General features: G+C 43.2%; 1 protein-coding gene across 2 annotated transcripts in view; it reads left to right on the forward strand.

Annotated features, from left to right (window-relative positions):
- The window catches only part of APPBP2 (amyloid beta precursor protein binding protein 2), a 1,023,983-nt gene that overhangs the window by 883,987 nt on the left and 123,777 nt on the right, over positions 1 to 16,219 (forward strand). For both annotated transcript variants that reach the window (XM_044054555.1, XM_044054556.1), the window contains exon 11: positions 8,642 to 8,832. In XM_044054555.1, the coding sequence (XP_043910490.1) occupies positions 8,642 to 8,832 (191 nt within the window). The remainder of the gene's footprint in view (positions 1 to 8,641; positions 8,833 to 16,219) is intronic.

Below are 16,219 nucleotides of genomic sequence, written 5' to 3' on the forward strand. Positions count from 1 at the left end.
TATTTATCCAGAGATTGTAGGAGTTTCAGTTTGGTGTGTCTGGATGACATTATCAAGGTCTCTGCCTTAAGCTTTGGACTATCCCCTCCACCAAAAATGTTCACAAAGTGTCTAGATCCAGTCATAGCTTATTGTAGGCTACAGGGTTTCCACGTTTTCCATATTTAGATGACTTGCTTATTTTTGCAATCTTTTTCAAAGTATCAGCTATCTTTCCCTTGAATGAGACTTCTCTTACACAACCTGGGGATTCCAAGATAACATTCAAAAGTTTTTTTTGACTTCTTCACACAGGATTATTATGTTCCTGGGTGTCAACTAGGCACCTCAGTACAAAGAGCTTTTTTACCACAGGAAAAAACTAGATTTATAGCTTGAACCTTTTCTAACACTTTCCACTCAGACTTCAGTCTTACAAGGGGGTACCTCAGGATTTTGAGTCCCATGGCATCTGTGATTCTCCACATTAGAAAAATACAATGGTATCTGAAGTCACTTAGTTCCCAGCAGCAACATCCTTTCTGTTTTCAAATCCCAGTGCTGGAGTTTGTCGGAAGAGAAGTCATTTGGTGGAAATAGCAAATATCCCTAAATCTGGGTCTTTTCTTCTCTTTCCCTTTTCCAAAGTGTCAGTTACCACAGACGCCTTAGACTTTGCTAGGGGACTATTTTCAGGAGAGATAAAGTGCATGGTGTGTGGGAATCCAGGGACATACGTAAGCACATAAATATAAAAAGAGTTACCCTGATGAAGACACTCAACTCTCTGAATCATCTTTGGTCTTGGGACCTCTTCAAGTTGTTGCAAACAAAGCAACAGTCGTGGTAAATCAACACACAAGGGGGAACTAGGTTGCACCTCCTTTGCAGACTAGTCATATTAGCTTGGGATATAGCCTTACAGCACAGTCGCTCTTTACAGGTATCCTACATTCTGTTAGAGCAAACTTATGTGGCAGATAAAGTGAGCAGGACAAGGGCAAGTCCTTACAAATGAAAACCAGATCAGAGGGTCTTCCAGTATTTGATCCATCTGTGGGGACTTCCTCAAGCAGTCTTGTTTGCCTCCTCACTGAAAAATTAGCTGGCAAGATTCTGCTCCAGGACTCCTTGCAGCAAGTACTAATGGAAACAAGAAAGCCTGCTGCTAGAAAATCGTATATTAGCAAATGGAGAAAGTTTTCTAGTTGATACCAACACCCATTCAGAACTTAGTGTTCACTGGCTTGATAGTATTTGAGTCTGTTACTTTCATGTGGCCTTGCTTCTGTCAAGGTTCATTTCTCTGCTGCTTCAGCATGTCTGCCCATGGATCCTCCTCTTCCAGTGCATTCTCATGTCAAAATGTTATTGAAGGGGATTGGGAGGGTGGTGTAATGGTGAAGGTAGTTGTAATGGTTAAGATGTTTACCTAACAGACACAAGTTGCAGGGTTTGATTCTCACATGGGGTAATTGGGTAGGCTTAAAATGGCCCACAAAGACAGTTAGCTTAGTACTAATTGATGTTGCATAAGAGGCCTCCAAAAAATGGTAACCCCTCTTTGGAATCTTAATTTTGTGTCAGAGAAGCTGACACTTGTTCTGCTTGAACCAACTAACTTGATTTACTTTAGGTTCTTAACACGTAGAGCAGTTTTACTGATTGCTCTGTCTTCTGCAAGATCTGAATTACAAGGCCTTATGGTGAGTCAATCCTGTATAATTTTCCACAGAGACAGTGTTTCTTTGAGAACTAATCGATGTTCTTTGTGTTTCACTGTTGCAGTCATTACATTTGGGTAATCTGCTGGCAGGTTGCCCTCAGTCGGCCTGAATAACAGTCTTGGGTCCTGCGTCGGTTGTTGTCTTCTCTTCCATGACGTCAGGTCGTCAGGGGTATAAAACATGCAGCTGACACCATTTTAATCAGTTTTTCTTGCCGCGCAGTGCCCGAAGCAGAAGCAGTTCGCAAGTGCTGGTCGGCCAACACCTGAAATTTTCGTTTTTGAGTTTCAGAACCGAAGTCTTCAAACTAAAGCTAAGTACCCCATTGGGGTAACTTTTTCTTGCTCCTTACCGATGTCAGTAAAAGTTAATAATTACATTACTTGTGGGAAGCAAATACTTCATAAGGATTTTCATTTGTACTGTATTCCTTGCCTCGGCCCTGATCACAACGTGCCTTGCTGTCGGTTTTGTGCTAAATTTAACCAACACACTATTAAGCGTCTGTATATTTTTGCTTCTAAATATTTTGGTTCAACATTTAACTACCCTGAAATGTCGTCGGTTAGCAATCCGACTACCGGAGTTCACAAAAAATGCAAGGAAAAAGACAGAGACAGACCGTCGATGTCCAAAACCGATGAAGCTTCTCCTAAGCCAGTCGCCGGTTTGCCGCTACTCAGTGAGGCGCTTTCGCAGACCCTGATATCTGCTACTTTTGAGTCGCAGGCCTCTACCGAGACTCATTCGGAGTCTGGTATGCCACGAGATTCGCAAAGTATTGAACCCACGGATGTCTCTCCCTTGGATGGGTCCGGAGCCGCTGAACAGGCACCGGCTTCTGAGGATGTTTTCAGGCCTCAACATTTGTATATTTAACCGACGACATCAGCAAAAACAAGGTCAAAAACAACTTCTGTGTCTAAAAAACTGATGCATGAGCCACGTGCTCAGGCCCCTATACCTAAAAAACAAACGATTAAAATGGCTGAGGATTTAATTACCTTGATCAGGGGTTCACAACCCCCCCCCCCCCTCCCGCTAAGAGGCCTAGGCAAGGCACTGATTATGAATCTTCAGATCAGGTTTCCATTTCTTCTGATTCCTCTTCTGATTTTCTGTTCCACCTTATGAGGATTCTGATGCAGAGGAATCCATCCCATCTGCATCTCCTCCTGAGGATTACTCTTTTGGAGAGACTTTGCTTACTTTAAGGGAACATTTTCACTGGGAGAGTCGGGACTTCTCTGAATCAAAAAAGAGGCTTAGGGATTTCCTTCATCTTCCTCAGCATAGGCCTTTGGCAATACCTCCTGTATTAGACATTGTTGATGATGTGTTTGCGGAATCAAGCATGGCTCCTGATTCCCTGCCTCCGGCTCCTAGTAAGCCAGACAGATATTACAAATTTCTTTTCAAAAATCCTGCTGCTGATCCTGAGATTATTTCTCAGGGTCCCAAGGGTGTTGAGGCTTCTACAGCCAAAAATCCTACCCCTTCTGATAGAGATTCCAGGGCGCTGGATAGATTGGGTAAGAAGATTTATACATCTGCTTAAATATCAACAGCATGTTATGGGCTTACTGAAACAGAAAATTATGTTGATTTCTGATTGTGTGAAAAATAGAGTTACAGGATTTATTGCATTCAGCAGAACAGGTTGGAAAGCATAATTTGCAATGTGGTTTTGATTCCTTGGAGGCCTCTTGCAGGGCCACCGTAACTGGATCTGTCATAAGAAGGCATGCCTAGCTCAAGGAGCAAAATCTGCCTGATCATGTTAAAGCTAAATTGTTGGATGCCCCTTTACAGCATGATAGTCTGTTTGGTAATAAGGCAGAAGAGGTTTTAAAGAAAATGGAAGACAAAGCTAAATCTACGCAAACTGTAAAATATTTCTTGCAAGTGCAGCCACCCAGGTTCAGTAGGCACTGGCCTACTATTGGTCCTTTCCTGTGTCCAACAGAGCCATTCAGGCAAACCCAGGCACTCAAAAGGCTCCAGATATCAATCACAGGGATCTTACAGGTCAAAGCAGTAGGGTGCCTCCACCACCAAATCTGGAGGTAACAAAGTACAACCCTACAGTAAGCGGTCTCAATGACTTTCCTCTACCATCTCCAAGCACTTACCTTTTGGCAGCCCCCTTGGGGGGCAAATTAGCACTTCATGCTCAAAATTGGTGGTTAATTACCCAGGACAAGTGGGTATTAAACATAGTATCCCAGGGGTACAAATTTCATTTCCATACTTTGCCAATTCCAAACGGATGGCCAGATCTACCACAAAAACAGTGGGCAGAGGCACAGAAACAAGTCATGTCCCTCATGGATATGGGGGCTATTCAACCGGTACCAGAAAAGGAAAAAGGGCAAGATTTTTATTCAAGACTTTTCCTGGTACCCAGAAAAGACAAATCATGGCGTCCAATACTGGACTTACCGATTCTGAACACGTTCCTGGATATTCCAAAATTCAAAATGCTGACTTTACACCAGCTACTGCCTATGCTAGGCAAGAATGGCCTGGTTGGTAACTCTAGACTTAAAAGGAGCATACCTGCATATCCCAATAAGGGCATCTTGCAGAAGAGATACCTCCGCTTCAAAGCAGGCTTTTTGCATTACCAATTCTCTGCACTGCCCTTTGGCTTATCTAGTGCGCCCAGGGTCTTTACAAAGTGCCTGGCACCAGTAATTGCATTCTGCAGACAAAGAAACATTCAAATTTATCCTTATCTGGACGATTGTCTCATTCAGGCAGAGGACAAGGACACTCTTCTTCAACGTCTGGCATTTGTAAAAAGGCTTCTAACATGCCTAGGGTACACCATAAACAAAAAGAAATCACAACTGGTACCCTCTCAAATAATTACATTCCTGGGTGCAAGCTTGAATACAACTGCCCAGATGGGCTTACCTCATGCCAGACAAACAAATGCAATTGACAATATACTTCAAACAAATGGCAGCAAAAACCCAGTTTTGTGCAAGACAAATTCTGCAGGCTTTGGGGTTCATGGCATCCTGTATTCTACTGATTCGATATGTGAGACTGCATATGAGGAAACTTCAGTGGTACCTAAAAAGCTTATGGAGTCAATATTGTCACAGCCTGGAAACAATGATTCCTCTCATTCCCTGCCTACAACAGGAGTTTCTTTGATGGGCAGAGACATGTCACCAAAACAAGGGACTGTCATTCACTCTACCCCCTGCCACCCAAACCCTAACTACAGACGCATCAGACTATGCTTGGGGGGCCCACCTGGCAGGGAGATGCATTCAGGGCAAATGGAGCCCAAACCAAATGCATCTTCATATAAACTAGAAAGAAATGCTAGCTGTTCAGAATGTTCTGACAGCCTTCAAGGACTTACTTCATCCAGGACAACTATTGATAAAGACGGACAATACCACAGTTATGTGGTACATAAACAAGCAGGGGGGTACCCATTCCTACCCCCTTTGCAGACTAGCCATGGCCTTGTGGAACACAGCATTGACTTGCCAAATGCATCTTCAAGCTCAGTTCCTGCCAGGAAAGCAAAATACTCTGGCAGGTGACCTAAGCATAAATCTTATGGACCCACACGAATGGAAACTGGATCCACAAATCTTCAGCATGTTAACACAGAAATGGGGAAGCCCAGACATAGATCTATTTGCCTTCCCCCAAAACTGTCAGTTGGACAAATTCTGCACAAGAACTCATCACAAAAAAGCATGGAAAGTGGATGCTCTATCCTTCAGCTGGAAAAACCTATCAGTCTATGCCTTTCCCCCTCTGCCTTTACTCTCCAAGGTCTTACTAAAAGTCAGACAGGAAAAAACAAAAATGATTCTAATTGCTCCGGACTGGCCTCACCAACACTGGTGCCCGCTTGTAAGGAATATGTCACACCTTCTTCCATGGTACTTGCCTCAAACACCTCGCCTATTGTCTCAGCAGAACTATCAAATTCTGCACACTCATTTCCAAACTCTGAATCTTGCATGGCTAGTCAACTAAGTATTCAAGTCACACCTCTCAGTAAACCTGTGATGGATGTCATTTTGGAAGCCAGAAGGCTTAGTACTAGAAAATCTTATGCTGATAAATGGAAGAGATTCTTTGCTTGGAACCAAGCACAAGGAATAGACACAGCAAAGCCCAGTATTCCTCAGATTTTACAATACTTAACTGAGATGCTTGACAAGGGCCTATCTTTTTCTTCAATAAAAATCCATGCCTGTGCCATCTCGGCTTATTACAACACAGAGCCTCCCCTCTTTTCTCATCCACTACTAAAACAGTATCTCAGAGGGGCCAAAAATTTAAGGCCTCCCAGGAGAGTGCCAAGTCCTGCATGGGACCTCAATTTTGTGCTGGAAAAACTCACCCTGCCTCCTTTTGAACCAGCAGCTGCTGCGAATATAAAATGTCATTTTTGGAAGGCAGCTTTTCTTTTGGCAATCACTTCAGCTAGAAGGGTTTCAGAACTACAGGCTCTCATGGCAGTGGAGCCTTTGATTATTTTTTACCCGGACAGGGTGGCCCGCAGGACCAATCCTTCTTTTATGCCTAAGGTGGTATCCAGTGTGGCTCTTAACCAGACCATTCACCTGCCAACTTTTTCCCCAAATCCGTAGAACAAGGGGGAGCAGATTCTGCATTCATTGGATGTACACAGACAACTAAGATTCTACTTAAACAGGACAAAATCTCTAAGAAAGTCTGAGCAACTACTGGTAGCATTTGCTGCAGGATCAGAGGGGAAGGCGATATCAAAGCAGACTATTTCTAAATTGATAAGCCATTGCATTCGTTTCTGCTGCTTGCACCATGGTAAACCTGTGCCCAAGGGAATCTGATCCCATTCTACCAGAGCTGCCTCTACTTCAGCAGCTTTTCTCAGAGGGGTACCTATCAGAGACATTCTAGAAGCTGCTACTTGGAGCTCAGTTCATACGTTCACAAAACATTATCATTTACCTCTCTTCTCTAAATCCCAGGCAGGCTTTGCCACTGCAGTCCTGCAGGGCCTTATAGCTGCTCTTAATGCTGTTTAGTTCCATCCTCCCATCCATAGCTTTGGGATTCTACCCAAATGTAATGACTGCAACAGTGAAACACGAAGAACATAGTACAGTTGTGTACACTTACCATAAATGTAGATGTTCGAGTGTATTCACTGTTGCAGTCCGGATTACCCACCCGCCCATCCCCCTTTCTATACCTTTTCTTCGTTCACTATACTCAAAAGCCTTTGTGGTGCATTTGCTTTTAGTTGAAGGTAAATTTTATGTTTTCTAAAGTGCATTGATATATTTACAGTTTTATATATATATATATATATATATATAGATATATATATGGATCCCTATCACATGGTCGACAGGCCATATGATCGACTTTCATTTGGTCGACAGTTCATTTGGTCGACAAGCAGTTTTATGTGGGAGGCTTTGCCCCCCACACCCCCCAATGTGGGGGGCTGTGCACCCCAAACCCCACCTAACTATATATATATATATATCAACTCCAGGGTTGCACAACATTGGGGAGGGGGGCAAATCTGCCTGTCGACCAAATGAAAGTCGATCAAATGGCTTGTCGATCATCTCAGGTAGACCCATATATATATATATATATATATATATATATATATATATATATATATATATATATATACATACACTCCCCATTTGGGGGGGGCACCTGCCATCTGGGGCAAGAAAAACTGATTAAAATGGCGTTGGCTGCATGTTTTATACCCCCTGATGACCTGACGTCATGGAAGAGGAGACAGCAACCGACGCAGGACCCAAGACTTTGTTATTCAGGCCGACTGAGGGCAACCTGCCAGCAGATTACCCAAATGTAATGACTGCAACAGTGAATACACTCAAACGTCTACATTTATGGTAAGTGTACACAACTGTACTTTCCTTTATGCATGAAGTGGCATCCAAGTTTACTTGAAGCCAAAGTAGCCATCTCCCAGTTTTTTTTTCTCAACCTAAAATTAAGGGAGAAAGGGTACTCCATACCTTGGATGTTCACAGACAACTCAGATACTGTCTTGACAGAACTAAATATTTCAAATCCTCAGATCAATTGTTCATTTCTTGTGAAGGTAAGAAGGGACAACCTGTGTCAAAATAGACAATGGTTGTCTAGGCACCTTTTGTTATACTCACCACAACAAATTTATTGCGAACAGAGTTAAGGCCCACTCTGCCAGGGCCTTGGCTTCATCTGTGGCTTTTTGGAAAAGGTTGGATTGTAGAAGTGTTCTAGAAATAGCAGCTTGGTCCTCTCTCCATTTGTTAACAAGGCATTACAACCTTGACTCATTCTCAAAGTCCAGATCAGGCTTTGCTAGGAGCTTAAGTACCCTTCTTCCAGCTCACAAATGTAGTAGGCTAAGGTAAATCTACTTATATAGCTAAGGCTACTGCAACAGTGATCAGTATGATGAACATAGTACAGCTGTGTAAGTAAACTTACTATAACAGTAGATGTTTGAATGATCACTTTAGCAGTAGCCTGTCTCAACCTTTATCCCCTTTATTTTTTGGTGTGCTGTTTATGCTAGCTTGTGGACATTTATTTTTTGTTGTTCATAGCATTGTCCTTTCAGGACTCAGCCTCTCTATTGGCATGAAAGCTCTGAAGAGCTTGGCACTCAAACCTGTCTTTTAGTCAGTTCAAGCTGACTTGACAGTTGGGGCTCACAGAAAGTACTCTTTAGCTTTGGAAACTGGCCAGCTGTCACATCCTATTCAGGATACAACCCATATAGCTGAGGCTACTGCAGCAGTGATCATTCAAACATCTACTGTTATGGTAAGTTTACCTACACAACTGTGTATTCTGTGACTTGCATAACTTTTCACATTTGTGCTGTTTTATTTGTTCTGTGTAACTGATATTGTTTGTCTGATATTCAGCACTTATCTTGGAGGAGATAGCAATTGACTGTCACAACAAAGAAACTGAACAGAAACTGCTTCAAGAAGCCCACGATTTGCATCTTTCCTCTTTGCAGTTAGCAAAGAAAGCCTTTGGTGAGTTTAATGTACAAACAGCAAAGCACTATGGAAACCTTGGAAGACTGTATCAATCCATGAGAAAATTTAAGGTAAGCCTGCTTTTCCCTGTAGTGTGTGTGTATATTTTTATAAATGTAGAAATACCTATGCAAAAAAAATTGTAGTTTGTGATGATAAACACAAAGGGTCTTTGTTGCATTGTCAGTGGTGTTTAGTTTGTTTTTTCATTTTAGTAATTTGGTAAGTAGGTCTGGAGTGATTTTTCTGGACAGCACTTCTAGCATTGATCCAAGGAAGATTTTAGAGTGAACACAAAAGAAGTAAAAATGTTAATATGGTGTAAGAATGTGACAACTGTACAATAGTTTTAAAAATAAAAATGGGTGTATTCTATTATTCAGAGCAGTAAATAGTGTGCATTGGAAATGAAAATGGGTACCTGTCAAGCAGAGGTATGACCTGCTACTTTGGGTCTCAACTTTCCGAAGCACTAGATGACCAATCAGTCTCCTTTAGCCTCAAAGCTCCTAAGCAAAAAGCTTATTGTAGTCTGCTACTAATGCTATAATTAACAAATCTGTTGACATATATTAGTCTGGCATTTGATGTTTGATGTACATTTTTTTCTTTGTCCAAGAGAAAATATATTAAAAAATACTTCTTTCAGAATTTCTCATAGGTTTGTTTTAAAACAGTTTACAACTATGTTCCAAAACAAAAACAATTATGTAAGTTTTGTCTCGGACAAAATTTTGAAATTCTAAAGACAGCAAATTTAACTGTGGGGGTATTTAGGAAGAGTCATAAAGTGACCATGATACACTGAATAGTCTGGTGAAGATATGGATAAATAATCTCATCAGTCCGGAATACACTAAGTACGAACATAGTGTGGTCCTATCAGGAGTAGTACTACATAATGAAGATGTAGAGTTGTGAAAATGGGACTCCATGTGCAACTGTGTGTGATCTTATGATCTGTGGACAGTGACATGCATGTAACCTGCCTGACCTTATACAGGTTCATGCAGCCATCAAAGGCGCACATAGCTGCTATATAAGGACAGCTTGGGAGTGCATACAAAGGATACACAGCAATTTGCCAACTGGGTTTATTATACATATGAAAGAGGGATTATTTTAAGGCCAACAGGTTTTTCATTTGTTATAAAGGTGTCCTGACTGAAGTTATTGTTGGGTTTTCCACCACTGATGTCTGGCCAGGATAACAAAGACTACATTTTTTCTGGAAGCATATGTCTTATCTATGACCTCAACTCACAAGTGTAAGAGTATTTAAGAAGATGGCAGAGCATAATTCCTTGGACTGTTCTACCAGCCCGAATGCAGATATTCTTCATGTTTCACTGTTGCAGTCATCACATTTGGGTTATCCCTGCCAGGGTAGCCCTCTTCCAGCCTGAATACCAGAGGCTTAGTATTTATACGTCTATTGCTGTCGCTTTAGGACTGACATCAGGACGTCAGTAGTATAAAGTAAAGCAGCCGACGCCATTACATCAGTCTTTCTTGCCAAGGAGCCAGAAGCAGAAGCAGTTCACACGAGTGCCGGTTGGCCGCTACCTGAGTTTCATCATCTGAATTGAAGCTGAAGTCTTTTAAAGCTAAGTAACCCATTGGGGATGCTTTTTTCTTGCTCTAACCGATGTCAGAAAAAGTTAACAATTATCTTGCCTTTGGAAAGCAAATACCACACCGAGACTTTAATTCTTACTGCATCACTTGCTTAGGCCCAGACCACGACTTCCTTCGCTGTCGCTTCTGTGCTGTGTTCAACGCTAGAACTATATGTTATCGGCCCGTTATTGTAGCTAGATATTTTTGCTGTCAGTCCTCGAATTCCGATACGGCTTCGGTAAGCCATCTGACAGCAGATCTTCCAAACAAACATAAGGATAAAGACAGACCGCACAGGTCCAAACCTACCAACGATGCTTCCGTTAAGCTAGTCGTCAGTTCTCCAGTCCTCAGTGAAGCGCTTTCGCAGCCCCTGATGCCCACTTCTGTGGATTCGCGTTATGTTACCAAGACCCTTTCGGAGTCTGGTATGCCGCAAAACTCTTCTTCGACTAAGGAACCAGTGGTTGTCTCTACCCTGGATGGGTCCAGAGCCACTGAGCAGGTACCAGCTTCCGAGGAAGTACTTCACGCTACCGATTCTCGACACAAACTGACAACTTCTTTTGCGTCTACCATTCTTTTGAAAACTACCAAGTTTCTAAGGCCCGGAATACGAACCACGCCCACGAAATCGATGACCCAGTCTCTCACACCTGCTTCCTTGCCTCAGCCTCAAATGCTTAAAATGGAAGAAGACCATATAATGCTGATCAGGGGAAGCCAAGCTACCCCTTCCAAAAGAAAAAGAGATCTGTCCCCAGTAGTTATGTCTGAACAGGAGTCTGATGACTCGGATGCATCTGAATATGAAGACATGTAATCCCTCTTTGCTTATGAGGATTCTGATGCAGAGGAATCTATTCCTTCAGCCTTTCCACCCGAGGATTTTTCCTTTGGGGAAACCCTTTATACTTTAAGGGAGCATTTCCAATGGGAATGTCAGGACTACCCTCAGTCTCAAAAGAGACTCAGAATTCTTAGATGTTCATCGTGTTTCACTGTTGCAGTCATCACTGTAGGGTTCTTCCTGCCGGCAGGCAGTCCTCAGTCAGCCAGAATCCCAAAGTCTGGGTCTGGCTTTGGCTGTTCAGTCATGCTCCCTGACGTCAGAGCGCCAGGAGTACAAAGCTGCCAGCCAACGCCATGTTACCCAGTCTTTCTTGCCGTGCAGTGAAAGCAGTTCGCAAGTGCCGGTTAGCTGACTCCTGATATTTTTTCGTGCTTCAGTCTGAAGACTTACTTCTTCTTCTCAAAGCTAAGTACCCCGTTGGGGAAACTTTTTTCTTGCTCCAGTCCGATGTCAGAAAAAGTTAATTGCATTTCTTGTGGGAAGCAAATACCTCATAAGGATTTCCATTCTTACTGTATTCCTTGTTTAGGCCCTGACCACGACGTAGCTAGTTGTCGGTTTTGTGCTAGATTTAACCAACGTACGATTAAGCGGAGGTACGATTTTGCTTTTCACTACTTTGGTAGGCGATTTAATTATAAAATGTCGTCGGACATGCTTCCGACTACCGGAGTTCACAAATGATGCAAGGATAAGGACAGGCCTCCGAGGTCCAAATCAGACGACGTTACACAACCAGAGCCAGCTTCAGGTTCGACCGTCGTCAGTGAGGCGCTTTCGCAGCCCCTGTCATCGGCCATTTCAGAACCGATAGCCGAAACGGACTCCCACGAGGAGCCAACTAGGCCTTTGAGCACTCCAGCTGCAGGACCTTCGGACAATGCTCCCTCGGATGGGTCCAGAGCCGCTGTGCAGGTACCGGCTTCTGAGGGGGTTTTCAGGCCTGCACAGCTTCTGATAAAGGCAAAACCCAGGACAAAGACTCCTTCTAAATCTAAGACACCAGCCCAGGCCTCTTCTGATCCGGGACCCAAATCACAGAAACAGTTACTTAAAATGGCGGAGGACTTGCTAACCATGATTAGGGGTTCACATCCCCCTCCAGACAAAAGGCCAAGGCAAGAGTTGGACTATGATTCTTCTGATCAGGCATCTATTTCTTCAGTGTCTTCCTCTGAACAGGAATATTCTTTCCCTCCTTATGAGGATTCTGATGATGAGGAATCTATTCCATCAGCTTCTCCCCCTGAGGATTTTTCTTTTGGGGAAACTTTACATGACATGAGGGAACATTTTCACTGGGAGGGACAGGAGTACTCGGAATGTAAGAGAAGGCTCAGGGATTTCCTTCTTCTTCCCCAACATAGACCCCTGGCTATTCCTCCTATTTTGGATATTGTGGATGATGCTTTTTCTGAGGCTAATTTAACTCCTGACTCTTTTTCTCCAGCTCCTGCTAAGCCTGACAGATATTACAGGGTCCCTGATTCCCACCAGTTCCTTTACAAAAATCCTACTGCTGATCCAGAAACCATTTCTCAGGGTCCTAAGGGGGTTAAGGCTGCCTCTGCTAAAAATCCTGTTCCGACAGATAAGGATTCCAGAGCTTTGGAGAGATGGGGCAAAAAAGTGTATACTTCTGCTACTTTATCGATTAGGGCTTTAAATTGCCAATTTCATATGCTAAAATATCAGCAGTTTCTACTGTCTGTTATGAAACAAAAGTTAGGCTCCATTTCTGCATGTGCAGATAAGGAATTACATGATTTGATGCATGCTACTGAACAAGTGGGGAAACATGGTTTACACTGTGGTTTTGATGCCTTGGAGGCTTCTTGCAGGGCGACTGCCTCTGGCACAGTCATTAGAAGACATGCTTGGTTAAAGGAACAAAACTTACCTGATCAAGTGAAAGCAAAGTTACTGGATGCTCCTGTTCAGCATAATGTTTTGTTTGGGCCTAAGGCTGAAGAGGTGATAAAGAAAATGGAGGATAAGACAAAATCCATGCAAACGGTTAAGGATTTCTTACAAGTTCAGCCCCCTAAATTTAGCAGAAATTGGCCAACAAAAAATTGGTCTTTTCCCAGCTCAGACAGGTCTCAGAGGGGTAGATATAGGCGCACCAGAGGGAGGCCTCTTACAGACCTAGACAATGGAGTGCTTCCACCCCCAGGGGTGGAGAGGACAGACCTCATTCATTTAGAAAACAGACTCAATGACTCCCCCTGCATGGCTCCAGGACTTTCTCTCCTGGATGCCCCTCTAGGAGGAAAACTCTCTCTTTTTCAACAAAATTGGACTTGCATAACCCAAGACAAGTGGGTTCTGGATGTAGTTTCAAGAGGTTACAAATTCCACTTTCATACCTTGCCAAGACCAAACGGATGGCCAGACCTACCAAAACACCAATGGTCCGAGGCATTAAACCAGGTGGGATCCCTCATGGCTATGAGGGCCATAGAACTGGTTCCACAATCAGAGACGGGCCAGGGCTTTTACTCAAGGCTCTTTCTAGTTCCCAGAAAGCAAAACTCATGGAGACCCATCCTGGATCTGTCAGTCTTAAATACTTTCCTGGAGATACCAACGTTCAAAATGCTTACTCTGCAGCAGCTCCTGCCAATGTTGAGCAAAAATGCATGGATGGTGACATTGGATTTAAAGGGGGCTTACCTTCACATCCCTATCAGACAGGAGTGCAGAAAATACCTCCGGTTCAAGGCTGGCTCGAAACATTACCAATTCTCTGCGCTGCCCTTTGGCTTGTCTACTGCGCCCAGGGTCTTCACCAAGTGCCTGGCACCAGTAGTAGCTTATTGCAGAATCAAGGGTATTCAAATTTACCCTTATCTGGACGACTGCCTTATTCAAGCAGACAGCAAGGATGTTTTACTTCAGCAACTGCTATTTGTTCAAAATCTTCTCAAGTACCTGGGATTCTCTGTAAACATAAAAAAGTCAAATTTGACCCCCACACAACAGATAACTTTTCTGGGTGCTCTTTTAAACACAACAACCCAGATGGCATTCCTGACATCCGAAAAACAACTACAGCTGGCTTCCACTTTCAAAACCTTGGCTTCTATAACTCAGTTAACTGCAAGGAAATTCCTGCAGGCTTTGGGTTACATGGCCTCCTGCATCTTTCTCATACCAAATGCAAGACTCCATATGAGAAAAATACAATGGTACCTGAAAAGTGTATGGTCCCAGCATTGCCACAGTCTTGACACACAGATTGCTGTCTTGCCTTGCCTACAAAAGGAATTCATTGGTGGTCCATGGCATGTCTTCAGAAAAAAGGCAAAGCTTTCAGTCTACCTCCAGCCAGCCAAGTGTTAACCACAGACACCTCGGATTACGCATGGGGAGCCCACTTGCAGGGAAAGGGTCTGCAAGGTTTTTGGACAAAGGATCAGAAGCACCTACATATCAATTTAAAAGAGGTGTTAGCTGTTCAGAATGCCCTCTTGGCATTTCAGGGATCTTCTACAACCAGGACAACTACTGATATGAACAGACAACACCACAATTATGTGGTACATAAACAAGCAGAGGGCCTCACATTCCTACCCCCTTTTCGGACTAGCCATGACTCTATGGAACACAGCACTAGCTTACAAAGTGGATCTATAAGCTCAGTTCCTGCCAGGGAAAAAAAATACTTTGGCAGACAGCCTGAACAGGAACCTGTCAGACCCACACGAGTGGATGCTAGACACCCACTTATTCAAGACGATTACAGAAGCCTGGGACTGCCCGGACATAGATCTATTTGCGTCCCCCCTCAACCACCAGTTACAGATTTTTTGCACAAGGACTTTTCACAGGCTAGCATGGAAAGTGGATGCACTATCATTCAATTGGAAAAACCTCAAGGGGTATGCCTTTCCACCATTACCTCTTCTACCACGGGTGTTATTAAAGATCAAACAGGACAAGCCCAAGATGATTCAACTGGCCCCAAATTGGCCTTGTCAATTCTGGTACTCAACACTGAAGAATCTGTCTCAGGAACCACCTTGGATTTTGCCTCAGATTCCCAATCTATTGTCCCAACACCAGGGCCAGGTTCTGCACTGTCATGTCAAAACTCTCAGCCTGGCAAATTCAGGATCTATGATTAATCCGCCCCTTCCCAAAAAGTTCATGGATGTTATCTTAGAAGCCAGACGGCCTAGCACTAGAAAATCTTATGCAGGCAAATGGAATAGATTTTGCACCTGGATGCATGCTCAGGGTTCGGATCCTCTCATTCCTAATATCCCTCTGATTTTGCTTTACCTAACAGACATGCTACATAAGGGTTTACCCTTCTCCTCCATAAAAATTCATGCCTCGGCTATCTCTCCACATTACAATACAGACCCTCCACTCTTTTCACATCCACTTCTGAAACAGTATCTATGAGGAGCAAAGAATGTAAGGCCCCGTAGGACACCACCCATACCTGCCTGGGACCTCAGCTATGTTCTGGAAAAACTCACTCTGCCTCCTTTTGAGCCTGCTGCCACAACTGATATTAAGTATTTATCATGGAAGACAGCTATACTACTGGCTTTGACTTCAGCCAGGAGAGTCTCGGAGTTACAAGCACTCATGATTGTGTAACCTTACCTTATTTTTCACCAAGATAGGGTGTCTTTAAGAACTAATTCTACTGTCATGCCTAAAGTGGTTTCCAAAGTGGCTTTAAATCAAACTATTCACCTGCCAACTTTTTTCACTAATCCACAAAATAAGGGGGAAAGGATCTTGCATTCCTTGGATGTACACAGACAACTTCATTTTTACCTGGACAGAACCAAGGATATCAGGAAAACAGAGAAACTGTTTGTTTCTTATGCAACAAACTCCCAAGGAAAAGCCATTTCAAAACAGACCATTTCTAAACGGATTGTGCATGGAATCAGATTCTGTTACTCTCATCATGGAAAGCAAATCCCAGGAAAAATTAGGACTCACTCTACCAGAGCTGCTGC

Source organism: Protopterus annectens, chromosome 13.part0, assembly GCF_019279795.1.
Source record: "Protopterus annectens isolate FY-2018-M chromosome 13.part0, PAN1.0, whole genome shotgun sequence".
In the NCBI taxonomy this organism is placed as follows: domain Eukaryota; kingdom Metazoa; phylum Chordata; order Ceratodontiformes; family Protopteridae; genus Protopterus; species Protopterus annectens.